This window comes from Teleopsis dalmanni, chromosome 2, assembly GCF_002237135.1.
Source record: "Teleopsis dalmanni isolate 2A chromosome 2, ASM223713v2, whole genome shotgun sequence".
Lineage (NCBI taxonomy): Eukaryota > Metazoa > Arthropoda > Insecta > Diptera > Diopsidae > Teleopsis > Teleopsis dalmanni.
The window spans coordinates 144,754,621-144,769,775 of NC_051847.1; the positions used below are offsets into that span (position 1 = coordinate 144,754,621).

General features: G+C 30.1%; 4 protein-coding genes across 4 annotated transcripts in view; 1 reads left to right on the forward strand and 3 right to left on the reverse strand.

The window, feature by feature from the left end:
• Positions 1–2,257: 2,257 nt before the first annotated feature.
• Positions 2,258–3,336, reverse strand: LOC119680454. Its single transcript, XM_038093273.1, has 2 exons — positions 3,208–3,336; positions 2,258–3,111 (listed from the first exon to the last, which is right to left on the reverse strand). The coding sequence occupies exons 1-2, from the start codon at positions 3,224–3,226 to the stop codon at positions 2,342–2,344; spliced, it is 789 nt and encodes a 262-aa protein (XP_037949201.1). The 5' UTR covers positions 3,227–3,336; the 3' UTR covers positions 2,258–2,341.
• Positions 3,337–7,022: 3,686 nt separating this feature from the next.
• On the forward strand, positions 7,023–10,412 carry LOC119680532 (protein downstream neighbor of son homolog). Its single transcript, XM_038093382.1, has 4 exons — positions 7,023–7,174; positions 7,234–7,382; positions 7,450–8,279; positions 9,570–10,412. Exons 1-4 carry the CDS (start codon positions 7,121–7,123, stop codon positions 10,247–10,249), a joined length of 1,713 nt encoding a protein of 570 aa, XP_037949310.1. The 5' UTR covers positions 7,023–7,120; the 3' UTR covers positions 10,250–10,412.
• Positions 10,413–10,617: 205 nt separating this feature from the next.
• Positions 10,618–11,296, reverse strand: LOC119680533 (DNA-directed RNA polymerases I, II, and III subunit RPABC2-like). Its single transcript, XM_038093383.1, has 2 exons — positions 11,179–11,296; positions 10,618–11,096 (listed from the first exon to the last, which is right to left on the reverse strand). The coding sequence occupies exons 1-2, from the start codon at positions 11,202–11,204 to the stop codon at positions 10,730–10,732; spliced, it is 393 nt and encodes a 130-aa protein (XP_037949311.1). The 5' UTR covers positions 11,205–11,296; the 3' UTR covers positions 10,618–10,729.
• Positions 11,297–14,048: 2,752 nt separating this feature from the next.
• The window catches only part of LOC119675889 (DNA N6-methyl adenine demethylase-like), a 4,144-nt gene continuing 3,037 nt past the window's right edge, over positions 14,049–15,155 (reverse strand). The window contains exon 3 of the mRNA XM_038087106.1: positions 14,049–14,053. Within this exon, the coding sequence (XP_037943034.1) occupies positions 14,049–14,053 (5 nt within the window). The remainder of the gene's footprint in view (positions 14,054–15,155) is intronic.

Below are 15,155 nucleotides of genomic sequence, written 5' to 3' on the forward strand. Positions count from 1 at the left end.
ATTGGCATTTTAAAATTTGCTACTGTCCTTGTAAAGTAATTTGGAGAGGATTTAAATGATTGACTATGTGGATACTACATGAGTTATAATCGTAAACTATGTAATAGTTCGCTAGCGACCTAGACCTACTGTATAATTTTTAAATATTATTGTCTATTTCTATCGGAAAATCCACCATTGCTAAGTATACTTTGAATAGATATTTTAGAATTTGTTCACTTTTAATAAATTCAGGTACTCAACGATAAGGGTTTTTTAACACGTCGAATGTTGATATTCATTACATTAAGACTTAAACTTAGAGCTAAGTTTATTAGCTATTAGCAGCTAAAAGTTAAAAGTTTTATCCTCACTGCCTGAGTTTATTGTTTCAATTTGAACGACGAAACAGCTAAATTCGACAAAATATTTATCAAGTCAAGTCAAATTTTTTATTTCTTTTACGACAAAAGAAGATAATCCTCATATCAAACATGGTCAGCGGTAAGAGTATTCTCGAGGTAAGGAATAACTGTTGAATAAAATCCCACTCCACCATCCGACACTGCTTGAAATGTAAATGGTAGTGAGTGAATTTTCACTTACGTCACCCAACCGAAGATGTGTAGGTTCATTGCCTGCTGTTCTGACTAATTAAGGTTGACAGTGTCGAGGTGGTTGTGGTTAAAATCCGAATTTATGCGGGAAAAATGGTGGTATTTATTTACTTTCATTCAGCTTGACTTAACGCTTTTATACCGGATACTGTGACCCAAAAATCATGGGACGTTTGATGGGCCCCACTCTTTACCAAGGGGAAAGTTATACGAAATACATAATTCAATTGCAACCGGCAGAATTTTTTGGAATTCCAATGGGTCATCTATCGGCGCATTATCTTAATACGTGTCTTTAGAACACCGTAGTGTTGAGTCAATAAGGCAGGTAATCACGTAAAAAAAGTCTAGACATGTCAGACATTCAGGCAGTCATTAAAGCTCTCGACTAAAATCCTGCAAGGATTTTAGAGACAGTAAATGTCCAACAAAATCTGACAGCTAGGAATCAAGTGGTATTACCTAAATACCCAGTGTATATAACATTTAAAAAAAAATTAAAATTTCTCTGATATAAGTTATTAAGAGTCATAAAGTTTGTATATACCATAAATATGATGTCTGTACATTTGTGCCACCGTTTTAGTGACATGTTTATTGAGGGTTTCTTGGTCATCATAATTTTCTCATCTGAGGGATATGACATCCACAAGACATTTTTTTCACCTCTTACGGCGTTTTCTCTGCATAATAAAAGTTAAAATTTAAAAACGTAAAAATTTTTTTATCCATTTTTGGATGTTTTACAGTTAAAGAAAATACATTTTTGTTTCTAAGAAAGTCTATGTAGAATATTCCTATATTTTTCTACAATATTAAAATGTTAATTGAAGAAGAAAATTTACAAGAATCCAAATTTTTAGTCCTAATAGAAATGTTATATATTCCTAGACAAAAAAATTACTTTCTTCCAGGATATAAGTTTCTGCTCCTATAAATATGCAATTTAAATTTGCTTACTTTTAAATTTCAAATTGAATTATATTTAATTATACTTTATAAATTTGTATTAGTTTTATTATTAAACGCCAAAAGTACGTTTATTTGTGGAAAAATTATCAGATGCCGAGTCTCTACTATATATTGCATATATTTCTTGAACAATTTTTAACGTTGAGAATATTTTTATAGAGGTATATGTTTGAAGTAGATGAGTACTGACTTCATGCATGAGTTAATTTTAAACGTTGAGAATATTTTTATAGAGGTATATGTTTGAAGTAGATGAGTATTGACTGCATACATGCGTTAAGTGAAGGTGGTTTAATTTGTAGTTAATTCTTTGACATTTTTATATTGTCCTAGTTTTCACAACTCCTATTTAAAGAACTTATATGAGAGCTGCAACGAATCTAGAGAAATGGGAAACATATAAAACATATGTTATGTGATTATATTATTTATTTATTTTTAACAGATTTTAGTTTGGATCATTAAATGCACTAACATTTCACAACAATGGATCCATTAAACTTAGAACATTTTCATTTGACAACAGTATCAGTTTATTTCAGATGCTTTAGTTGATATAGAGTTAGATATATATATTTCTTTCTTATATACTATAAAAACGCATAAATCACTACATTAAGTTGTGGTAACAATTACAGAATTTAAATTTAAATGTGCTATCATTTTATATTTATCTTTTCGTGATTTTGTTTTTTTTTTGTTATTTTTTGTTATTTTTAATTTATTTATTTGTTTCTCAAGTAAGTACAAGTACGATTGGCTGCTGCAATAATTTAGAGTTGAATATGATCGCCTTTTTTGGCTGCAATTGGCAATTTCTCACCTTGTAAGAAAGGATTATTTCCGTCAGATTTACCAAAATTATAAAACTTCTTAACCACTGCATTAGTATTATCAATGCCATTATCATTCTGGAATTGATGCATTAAAAATTTTTCCATTGTAGAGGTCATTTCATTATTATTGGCGCTCCTATCCTGACCAGCACAATCAAACATATGTTCATTATCACAGGTACATTCCTGTGCTGCTTGAAATTCACGACTAAAAATAGCAGTATTTTCAAAATCTGATATGCAACCTTGGCTCTCCTCATAACCAAATGGGCATGGATTTGGTGGATTACAGTAAGCAGGTAAACTAGCATCGGTCTTAACAATAGTATTGTAACGATTAGGTACCTCACCCATTCCGCCAGATACATATTGATGACCCCAAAGTGAATTATGTGGCAAATATTCTTGATCACGTATTGATGGATGTGAGGCACCACCAAACATGCTACGATACTCGTAATCCTCGGATGGGTGATTCTTAGAAGAACGTGAAACTAAATCAACTGCTTTTGGTAAATCTGCGTCCATATCGAAATAATTATTGTTAAGCGGATCCATATCCTTATCCATACGACTCAATATTTCCGAAAGTAAAACATCCGCAAATATATTTTCCTTTGATATGGGAGTATAGGCGTGCACATAACAATTCGCTGATGCCAATAAAATAGCAAGTACCATGTACTTTTTAGCCATTGCCGCTGCTCCTAAAAGTAATTTTATTTTAATGAAAAGTTTTCAACAGTTATTCTCAACTTTTCTTTCCATTTTTTTGGAAATTATATAAAAGTAGTTCTACTAACCAAATTTTTGCAGTAGCATATTGCTGTACTCTTTCCGAGTGATTAATTTTTCACTTATTGATTTTTTCTATATTTGCAGCTGTTACTGTGAGTGCATGTATAGATACTCCACTACTCAAAATGATTGCGTGTATGATAATCGTCGCACCAGTTGAGTCCATCGGAATTTCATTCAAAAAATTTTCCAGATATGAACATTGCGCAGAATCGGATTTGTTGTCAAAATGTACGTTCTTTATTAGGTGAAAAAGTAGTTTTTTTAAATTTTTTTAACTGGCAATATTAACACACATTTTTCACACTATTAAGAAATAATATTTCGTTAAACAGTTCTTACTTAGTTAGTTGTGGTGGAAGAAAGAACGAGTCCTCCTCAATTAGCTAAAAAAGTCGTTTTGAATCCTCAAAACCTCGTAATACCACTATTAGAAGAGAGAAGGTTAAACTAGAACCAACCAGAGGCATTTATAAAGGCAAGAATCTGGCCAATGCTACTGCTTGAGATATCGCCGAGTGTGTTGAAGAAAGGAGTCCCCAGAAACTTAAGCCTAGTTCTGGCCAAAGCTAGACATAAACATATCAGATGTTCTGGTGTCCTTTCTTCCAGAGCTGGTAGACACGCATTACAGAGATACCACAGGGCAGCCCACCTAGCTCCATGCCGACCTATGGTCCAGTTCTAATTTTTGTAGAATTTATACCCGGAAAATATTTTTATTTAACTTCACAGTTCTCCACGTGCTGTTGTCACGTGGAGTTATTAAAATGAGAGATATTTCTATAAACTATTTAAGGGATATTAATACATAATTTTTTTATTTCTCTATGCCCTCTTTATCTAAATCTATATATGACCACAATTTACAAGTCCTGTTTCTATTTTCTTCGATCTTGTGTCGTCACGATTATATCTTTGTTGTGCTAAGGAAAACTTAAGGGGTTCTACATGACATACATATATTTTCCCTCTTGTTTTCCAACAGTAGTAAAATTTTGTTTTTAACTGTTTAGTTTCCAAATCTCATAGTATGTGTTCCCATAAGTTCTAGTGATAATTAGTACCAAATCAATTTTCATACATATTTCAGTTCCAGAAACTCAAAAATTCATTTTCCTGCAAGTTCTACCAGATGGAGCTGTAAACTTAATCATCGTACAGATTTTGCACGTGAGAAACTAAAAGATGCGAACAATTAAATCTTTTGAGTTATTCATCCAGTCCTGAATAATCAATTAACCCCTCAAATTTTTCAAGAGGTTGCTGACAAATCAGTTTCTGCCAAATTCTGCTTTTTATTTTGATACGTTTGTTAAATAATAAGGGAACTCATACAAGTATCAAATTTATAATTTTATGCCTTTACGTACACGGTTATATGAACGCACTTAATGAAATATTTGTGTAAATTTATCGATCTGTTGTATGATAACACTATTTATATCAACTTTTGCTTGTGTTGGAATACAACTGTGTATTGACAACAAATAAATTTATACGATATAAATTTATTCGGCAAAATTTTCCTGTAAATTTATCAAGTTGTGTAAACTATTTTTTATATAAAATATGACACTTTATTTACCAAGTAAATATATTTATACATTTGTAAGGTTTATAAGGCATTTAACAGTTTAGATAAGTACCCCTAGTATGTTAAGGCATTGAATCTTTTCTGTCGCAAAGCCGATTGATTTAGGAAAGTCTCGAAAATCAATTTTTAAAATTATTTGAAAATTATTTTTCGATATATTTTAACAGTTTTACTTTCTATATATTTTTAATTTTTGCAATTGATTATGGGAACATAAATTAATAACCATTAAGTCGGACATACGTCTATTGTTGGATAAATATACTACCATAAATCCAGCAAAGAAGTTTATCTTGACATTAAACAATTTTTTAAACTACAATTAAATTTTTTTCCACAAATTGTCTATCTTCCCTGTTTATATTTTATACCAACCAACAAATTATTGATTGTTGTAGTTTTTAAATAATAAATATTCATAATAATAATAATAATAATAACAATGAAATAATAAGTACTCAGGTTCAGAAATTATGTATGAATACACTTCTAATCTTTAGATTGACTTACATTTAAAAAGAAGTAGATGTTGTACTCGCTTTCCATTCGACTACTGACTCATTATTTATAGAGTTTTTCGATTCTATTAGTAAGTCAGCATTGTTTTCCTTACGTGAAAAGAAGTACTTCACATTCTTTTCATTACATCGATTTCGTAAGTAGCAATCCACTATTGAAGGGTTGGATGTTGTAAACTCTCAATAAAATTTGTGGAAAGAGTCTTATTATATGTTTCCACTGGCTTCGTTAGATTAGTTAATTTACTTGAGATTGCTTGCATTTCTTGATTCTCAAGTAAGGTAAGTAGTTTAACAAACCCAGTGGAAACGAAATATTAGTTTTCAAAATATTTGTATAGCACTGATGACAACATTCGATATTCCATAAATATTTAATTTCTGTTTAGCTCGAAAAATCGAACCGATATGAATATCACCGTCTGGTTATTTGCTGCAATGCAAATTGTGCTCTTAGTTTTTAAATAAGTTGAATGGAAATAGACACAAAGATATTAGAAAAAAAATTTACAAGTATATTTATCGATATGACCAAATAAAACGAATATATAATATATGTATTTATATATATATATATATTTTTTTTTTTTTAACGAATATATAATCGGTATAAGTATTAGTAAAACCTATAAAAGCCCTGTATTTTATGGAATGATTATTTTTCTTTTTATTTTTTTCTTTTAAAATATTTATATACTTTATTTTTTTTTTTTTGATGTGAGACTTGAACCCACTAAAACCACCTCTTAGGAATGAATGGAGAAAATTTCCACGGCAATGTGGAAACTTCATTCCAGTAATCAAAGGAGAGAGATGAGTGTGTAGATAGACTTAATACCTAGTGAATTAGGTTCATCTAAATCAGAAAGCAAGGGCATGAGTTAAGGAGAATGTGTGATATTGAAGGGGGTAGGGTTTATTACATATTGCGAGGTTTTCTTTTGATGTTTATGTTGAAATCAATGGCTTTGAGTCTATAGATAATCTTGTATGAATAAAGTTTAGCCAAACTATTCATTGCACTACAGTCTTTTTTGGAATTAGTTGATTTATTACAGTCTCTGTTCAATAAGAAAATCTTTCTGACTTTAGAGAGGGTCTTTCTCGATAGAACAGTACTGATGAGACTGCCAAGAACGGTGCAGCTTAAGCCGAAATAGAACAATATGGAGCTCAATCAATGGCTTTGAGTCTATAGATAATCTTGCATGAATGGAGTTCAGCCAAACCATTCATTGCACTAGTCTTATTGTGAAATTAATTGGTTAATTACCATCTCTTTTCAATAAGAAAACCTTTCTGACTTCAAAGATGGTCTTTCTCGATAGGACAGTACTGATGAGACTGACATGAACGGTACAGCTTAAGACGAATTTCAAAAATATGGAGCTGTTTCCGCTACCTAGAAGAAGGTCAGATTATTAATCAAATTTTTTATGAGTGATCAGTTATATGTTACTGTCTAATAATAAGAACTCTGCAACGCAAATATTCAATTACAACTAATATAGAAATATTTATAACTTAATTAATTTTAACAAAAATTATAAAATTTTTTCTAATGTATTTCACAACACTAATTATAAACAAAACGATAAAACGTTGTCTTGTCTTATAATATCGTATATACGACTGCTGTCACCGAGAAAACAACAAAAAAATCCATTGTATACAAAGATTTTAGCGCGTTTTGTGATTCAGCTTGTAGATTAAGTTTTTGTTTTTTTGTAATATTTAGAAATTAAATAAAGCATAGTTATATTTATAATAATTATTAATTAACGTACTTGTTTGTAATTGTAAATGTCCAATACTGACACCAAAAATATATCACAAAATTGGAAACGTCCAAATGAGGTTTACCACAAAAATTTACTATTTTTTATATTTAATTTAATTTTATAATTAATTTTTAGTTAATTAAATTACAACGACTGAAGCAAAAAAAGAAACAATTAGCCGCACGATTTAAGCAAACCAATAACAACGAAAATGTAGTTCTTGAGGATAAAGCGAGCCTCTTGGAGGCAAAAATAGCACAGAAGCGCAAAAATCCGTTTGCAAAGTAATCACACCCGCAACACAATTTCCTCTTTAGTCACATAAAAAAAATAACTTAATTTACTCTACAGATCAGCAGAGAATGAAAGCAAAAAGGCGCGAAACGATCAGGTGTTGCTTGAGCAGGATGACACTTTGCTTGCATTTATAAACACAAACGCGACAACTACTGAGGCTTTTGTACGCGAAACTCCTGTCAAAGTGGCACCAGCAAAATTAGTTTTAAAGTCATTCGATTCAAATGCGTTTTCGCAATTCTTACATCAAGCTGATGAAGATGATGCAATTGAAGAACAAATATTTAGTAAGCATTTACCCATGGACTGGAGTTTGAAGACGCGTGTGCGTATCTTTTGTGAAAGTGATTTACCTACAACTACGCTAAAGACTTCACAAATGGCCAGTGGACTTACTAGTTTTGTGCGTTGCATTTACTCGCAAAATGAATACGGCATGTTGGATATATCACCTGCAACACGTTTCAATCAAGCTGCTTACTATTGGCAACATCCGCACTTACCTTGGATGACACTATTCCCGCGTAATTCAAAAGAAAACATTGGTATAACAATAGGTGAACGTGAACGTAAAGCACTGGCTGAAGATTGGGATTTTAGCTTCCACGGTTTATTTCATTTGCTGAGAGGATTACAATGTCCATATTTCTATGTTTGCGCAAATACTTTCACTGTGCTATTTAGAGCTGCGGGCACTGCTGGACGTACGGAAATGCATGCTCTAATGACACCGTCAACGCGTGGTATACGCAGTAATTTAAGACAAGAAGGTATAGAATTTACAATGCCGCTAAAAAATGATGGAGGCTTAAATCGATCAGCTGATGGTAACTATTCGGAAGAAAGCGGGAGTATTGTTACTGTGGAAAATCCTGACCAAGAAGGTGAAGTTTATTAGATTTCTTTTACATATATTTTTATGAATAAATATTGATATAATTTAATAAACTTACCATTTAGAACATAGCCTTCAGAATAAACGACTTATATTTGTTAAGTCAAAATCTATTGACGGATGGTATGCGATATTATATTTTTATGCTGCAATTTAAAATATACTTTTTGCGTATTGTTAATTAAAAATATATAAGCAATGCTGGGAAAGAAAGGAACTGGTAGTGTTATTTACCAGGTCGCGTTAAATATTTTATAATCTTCTTTCAAAATGTATAAGCAATGTCCAAAGTAAAAGGAACACTGTACCTAAAAATTATCACAGAATAATGTCATGAACCAAGTTGGTTCGTGGCTTCAAACCCTTATTTAGAAGATTCTGAAAAACACCGACTGGAGTCAATTTTTTATTTTTTGCCTATAGTGAATGATTTCAGCTCGTTTTGCATAGTTAAAGAATGGACACTTGCGTTGAATTATTAAAAATAAGTCTCTCTATTATTTATATGTGCTCACTGCTGTTTGCGTAACTAATGAGTGATATTTCGGTTGGTTTGCATAATCGACATGTAGTCTCTCTATTATTTATTTGTGTCCACTGTTATTTTCTTAAATACCTTATATCCAATTATTTTTTGTTCAGGTGCCTTATATACTCAGCAAAGTGAACGATGTAATAATGGGATGGTGTTCAATATAAACCTCCCACCGAATTCCTCCACATCCTCCTTCCTCCCCCTTCATCATCGCTAACCTCTACCCACCCACTTCCCTACTCATGTAAACGTCTTGTGTTTCATTTCATGTTATCTGCTTTCAGATCCCTGCGGGTTACAACAACAACATGTAGTTGTCTCAGTATAAATCCTTACTTCTTTGCCACCAAATATAAATAGTTCCTATATAAACAATAATAAAATCATTACAATAAATTCATTTACTATAGTTAATATTTAAAACTTCATGTATTTTTATTTACAGGATTTTGATTATGGTTATAAATTTTATATAGTTTCTTACTTTTATTGTTTAAATGTATCGTACTTAAAGTATGGAGTTAAGATCTGATTGAGATTACAATATAGTACACGTTTAGTAGCCTTCTAAACCCATTTTTATTTTAAAAATATTAGTTCTAGATGTGTTTGAAAACATCTCATTCAAATGATAAAATAATCGGATATAAAATCTTTAATAGAAATAATAAATTATTAATCTAATTCTTTTATATTCTTAATATAATAATTTCAAAAAATCATTAATTTCATATACATTTTCAGGAGTCAATACAGGTGGTAACGATGAACAAGAAGAGGATGAATGGCTTGAAAGTTTGGGTGTGGATGAAAAAGAAATACGAAAAATACAAACCGCACACACACGTAAAATTAAAGCAAAGGAAATGGCAGAGGATTTCAGTGATAATTCTTTACTATTAATCGAAGGTGTTGAATGCCAAGGATTCTTTAGTTTCCTACTTAACGCTAAGAGTACTATTAGCAGTATTGGACGTTTAGCTGGCGTGCCACCAACGTTACTTGCACCAGTGGCATTTCCAAAAGCTACTATGCAGCATCTAACATTACGTTCAAATAAAGTACGAATGGATGGAGTAGACTATAATAGTATCGAAGCTAAAGGAATTGTTTTGCCAACATTTTTGCCATATATTTTTCAATTATTATCAGAAACTAAAAATACCTTCAGTGCTGCGCTAGCCAGCAGTAATAATACTTTAGCATTTAGTAAGGCGACACAAGCACTAACAGAGGATCCAAACTGTAGCAACACGAACACTACAGAAGGCACAGATGCACATCAAGTATTTCAACAGGGTAGTTTATGTGATTGCGGTTTAAATGAAGCGGTTATTGAATGCATGTGTCGAACTGGACAATATTCAGTTGCTTTGCTAGAGCGTGTATGTTATGATAAAGAATGCGGTTATGCTTGGAGCTAATATAAAAATTTGTACCGTTTAAGTTAATGTAACAAAAATTTTATTTATTAACCTGTACAAATATAAATCTGATGTATTTATTTATATATGAACTGAAGTTTTAATTGCAGAAGTATTTTTAATAGTTAACGTTTGCAAGTGAGAGAAAATTGCAATTGCAATTGCAATTTATAATATTCTACTACCTCTACAAATTTTAAAACTCCAAAGAAAAATTGTTTATCTAAGAAAAATTAAATATCCGTTCATAATGGTATCTCTTTCTAGTTATAAATAATAATTAGCAATCACTTTGGGTCATAATTTGTGTCTAAGCGGGCTACCTGTCACTGCTTATCAAGCACAAATAAAAAAATTTATGTTATATCTAAAATTACTTAATGATTATATTTTATTATTGCTACATGTTTTTAATGTGTTATCAATTTCGTATATTAAAGGCAATTGTAGCAAAAATCTTACAACTAAGACGTTAAATATTTAATGATCAACAATAGTCAATTCATCTATGCTCCAATCTTCGTACGAATGATCAGGCAAATAACGTCTTATGATGATAGGAATTTTCTTCTGCTTAAGCTCTTTCATAGCAATTTGCAATGGATCCGTTTCACCTTCCAATTCTACCATAATCGGTGCACACATCGCAATTTGCAAGGCACGTGTCCCAAGTACACGCGCACGTTCGTACTTAGTCATGTACTTTGTGGTAATTCTTTTAGATTTTGGTACACCACCACCAGCACTGCCTGGTGCAATAATCTCAATGTTATCTTCTTCTTCATCTTGGTTAATGTCATCGATGTTGTCCTCTTCATCGACATCATCAAATTCATCACCGCCAACTCTAAAAAATGTATATCACATAAATTTAATCCATTTTCAACTGATAACAACTTTTATATTATGCAAATATTAAATAAACTTACTCATCATTATCAAAATCGTCATCCATTTTTATTAATTTGTAATAAATTAAACACCGAGAAAATTTATGAAATTGTTTGCATCAAAATGGTTTACGGAAAGAATGACAGATTCGCTAGTGTTCCCAAGCTGGTGTATTATTTGACAGTTGCTATTTTGGTGAAATACTACAAAATTGTGGAATTAAATAAGTGTAGGAAAATGTTGTGCAGAATGATGTAAAAAATTTGCTACGTATGGATTTGCCTGTATGGATTTTATTTAAAAAATGACACAATATGCCATAAAAATATATATTGAATTAATGTAAACGTAATGTTAAGAAAAAAAAAGTGTTATTATAGCCCGTTAAAGCCAGCAGTGATTTAATGCAATAAATAAAAGTAATATAATTGTTCAAAAAACCTGTTTAAGCTGGCTATTTTGCTTCAATATAATAACAAATCTATTTTTAATGACTCAAACATATTATAACTTTTTTAAAACAAACTTTATTTTCATTATTATTTCTTAAAAGAGTTTTAACTTAAAAGAATACAACCTTGTGTTTAAATGGCATTAAATCCGGTATTGCAATATATCTACAGAAACAATTGCATGACATTTATTGAACATGCTGTTGGCTATATCATTTAATTATGTTAATTTTAATATAAATATTTCTAAAGATATTTTTTTTTATAATGCTTTGATAAAAAATCAATTGTTTCAGAAATAAACAAATTATTTTATTACACATTAAAGTGGACTATAATAAAATATAACTTCTATTAGCAATAAACATTATTTATTATAATAATTTTTAATCATGATACAAGTATTATACTTTGCTTAGACAGTCAAATTCCCTTAACTTTGTTAAAACGAAATTAAGGTAATTTGAAAAGTGTTCATACTGCTCCAAATTAAGAAAATCATATGGTTGTTGTTCTATAATATATAATAGTTATATAGTTATAATAACCTTGTTCTTGATTATTATAACTATAAAAAATGGCAGTAGTTTTGTAGTTTTATTAGTTTCAGTGGATTTTAGATATGTATATTATTATGTTTCACTCTATTTTAAATTAATAACAATTACAGTTTTATCTCCATATTCAAATTTAAAAATTTGCATTACTTTCAAAATATTTTCCCGGCTTTATTAAAGCTGTTCTTAAAAATAAATGTCACTTTTTCGTTACCTCAACTTTTCTTTTGCTTAAAATTTATTTTTCGCGTAGATGCTTATGAAGTTCTTTTAATTTTAGCCTTCGTTTCAATGAAATTAAGGCCGTTTTTTTTTATTTTGTTCTAACCATAAAACTGAATTTTATATGGAAAAAACAACTTAATTTTGCCAAAACGAAGACGAAATTAAGATTTATAATATATTTCTTCAAACTCATTTTACATTGTTATTAAGGTCGTGTGGGAGTTCGAGTAAATATATGGTAAATTGAGGGAAATAATAAATTATGTCGATATGGCGAATGTTGGTATTTACCAGAATTTCGATTAGGACCATATTATACAGAGTGTCTCGGGCACAACAAAATTCGCTCTTTCGGGCTATGTCGAAAATGCGTGTTATGCACTGTCATATTAGTATTGCCAATTTTGTATTTTTACTATTTCTTGGATGTGCTTAAATTTAAAAGGAAATTTAGCTGCTTTCAATTTGCTATCAAAAATAACTAAAAAGAAAAAACTCATAGAGGCAGTAATAATATTAATTTATTATTTTATTGGCTTATAATAAACGTTATCAGTACTTACGAGTTTTTTTAATAATAATAATGTAATAATTATATTATTAGTGATTTATAAAATAAGGCTTACTGCAATTTTTTCCAAAACGTATTAGAAATGTAGTAATTTGCTCCTAAAAGACATGGCCCTTAGGGTAAATTAGATAAATTAGGTGTTACCATTGTGGAAATTTTATAAATGAATTTGAAAACTTTTAACCAAAAATAATAAGTGTAAAAAATAAATAAATAAATATTTACATAAGTGTAGTGCCAAAAATCCCTAGGAAATTTCAGTATACTTTACCTCAATTTACTTGAAGTCGTACACAGCATAATACGTATGGCAGTTATCATAAATACCACATCTGGTAGCATATAATTGTCAACTGTTATACATTTTGATGTATAACACTGGTTAAGTGTTATACTAGTACTGCTTCCAATTAGAATTATTGTTGGTGCTTTTAGTTTTCAACTTTTCGTGCGATTGTGTGTGGTTACGAACGAGTGCGGCGGATAAATTTGCCGCTTTTGCTGTGTTATTATTTTTGTGTTTCTTGATTTTCGAATTAATTCATTTTTCGCATAATCAGCTGTGAGAAAATAGTATTAGAAAAATATCAAGTTGTGTTAAATGTTATTAAATTTAAATTAATAAATTACAGTGGGTTTATATTGTACGAATCCTTTGTTTACATTTTTGCAATTTCGTTGCATATAACAAATTCGATTGTCTTGTTGTTGTTGTTATTGTTATTTTTGCTAGTACGTTGCAATTTAAAAGACTGACAAGCGCATGAAAAGTAGAACATTCCATAATAAATGTAAATAATTGTAGTAGTTATAAAACGGAAATTTAATTAATGCAGGTATGTAAAATTTAGAAAGTAAAAAAATTATTAAAATTCAATCATCAAAAATTAATAATAATTTTTATGCAAACGTCAGCATTAATTTTTTTATTTCGAAGGGTCAAGTTTTTTCCGTCTTTTTTTTTTTTAAATTGTTTTTACATTAAAAATACTGTTGTTGTTGTTGTTGTTTTTTTTTCATTGAGTTCAATATCTGTCAATGGACATGTGAAGTGCGGTTGATGGGTGTATTTAATTAGCCGTGGATGTTTGTGGATATTTACTTTAACCTGTAAATAAAATGTACAATAAAAAGAAGGTTAAAGAATAAAAAAAAATTATTTAAATTATTCAAAAATTGTTTATTAATTGCTTTTGTCGGTTTTATGTACTTCTGCTGAGTGCGTTCCTTTCCACGCAAATGCTTCGCTTCGATGTGCTTGAGTTGTGGTCTTCATAGCAAGAGGAGGGGCGTACATGGAGACTCATTTGAGGGGCCTTTCGGGAGCTAATTCCAATTTCATATAAAAACTTGTAATTGAGAGAAATACATTTAACTAATGTAAAATAAAATTAAATATTTTCTTTGAGGGGATTGTGTTGTGGTTAGTTTCGATCACTTTCCGGTCCCTTTCTATATACCACTGAGTGTGATAATTTGTTAATAAAAGTGTTTTTTTTCTACACTTATTTAATTCGAAGAATTATTATGTTGAGGCTAGTTAAGTCAGTGTACTTGAGCACTTTTACTCTCTATTAACTGCATGGTTTCTTCATAAACTCTACGCTTTGACTGGATTATTATTTATCATTTCATTAGACTAAGCAATAATTGACTTCAGATCTGCATACCTCCCCGAGGAGCCTGTAACCAGGCTCTTGTAAAGCATTTCTTAACATATCGCAAAATGCTGTAGAGAACTTCACTAATTGAACTGGTACACCGTGAGATATTCCCCTATATATCGAGAGAAAGATTATTCACTGTAAAAAATTGTTGTGAACCAAAAATGCTACAGTCATTTTGTTCAAACAAACATATAATTTACCCTACATATACATCGCATGAAAGTTATTGAAAGACAATTGTGTTAATAATAAAACAAATTAACAAAGAATTTATTATTATCACTTTCTTCCGAAATTTCTCTAAACGCTATAATGTTAAGTAACAGAATAGTGCTTAAGAGAGAAACAATATCTATTATAAACTCATACAGTTATTTTTATATAAACTATAGAATTAATAGTATATCTATTATTTATTCTATAGTATATATAAAAATTATAGTACATGGTTATTACAGATATTGTTCCACTCATATTTCTGCTATTTTTCTATATATTCTCTTGTAAATGGAATGACATTTAATGCCTTTCGCCTATAATTGC

Coding starts and splice junctions, on each gene's coding strand:
- LOC119680532 (XM_038093382.1), top strand. CDS start 7,121: ATGTCCAATACTGACACCAAAAATATATCACAAAATTGGAAACGTCCA. Junction 7,383..7,449: donor CGCAAAAATCCGTTTGCAAA/GTAATCACACCC, acceptor TTTACTCTACAG/ATCAGCAGAGAATGAAAGCA. Junction 8,280..9,569: donor GGAAAATCCTGACCAAGAAG/GTGAAGTTTATT, acceptor ATACATTTTCAG/GAGTCAATACAGGTGGTAAC.
- LOC119680533 (XM_038093383.1), bottom strand. CDS start 11,204: ATGGATGACGATTTTGATAATGATGA. Junction 11,097..11,178: donor GACGATTTTGATAATGATGA/GTAAGTTTATTT, acceptor TACATTTTTTAG/AGTTGGCGGTGATGAATTTG.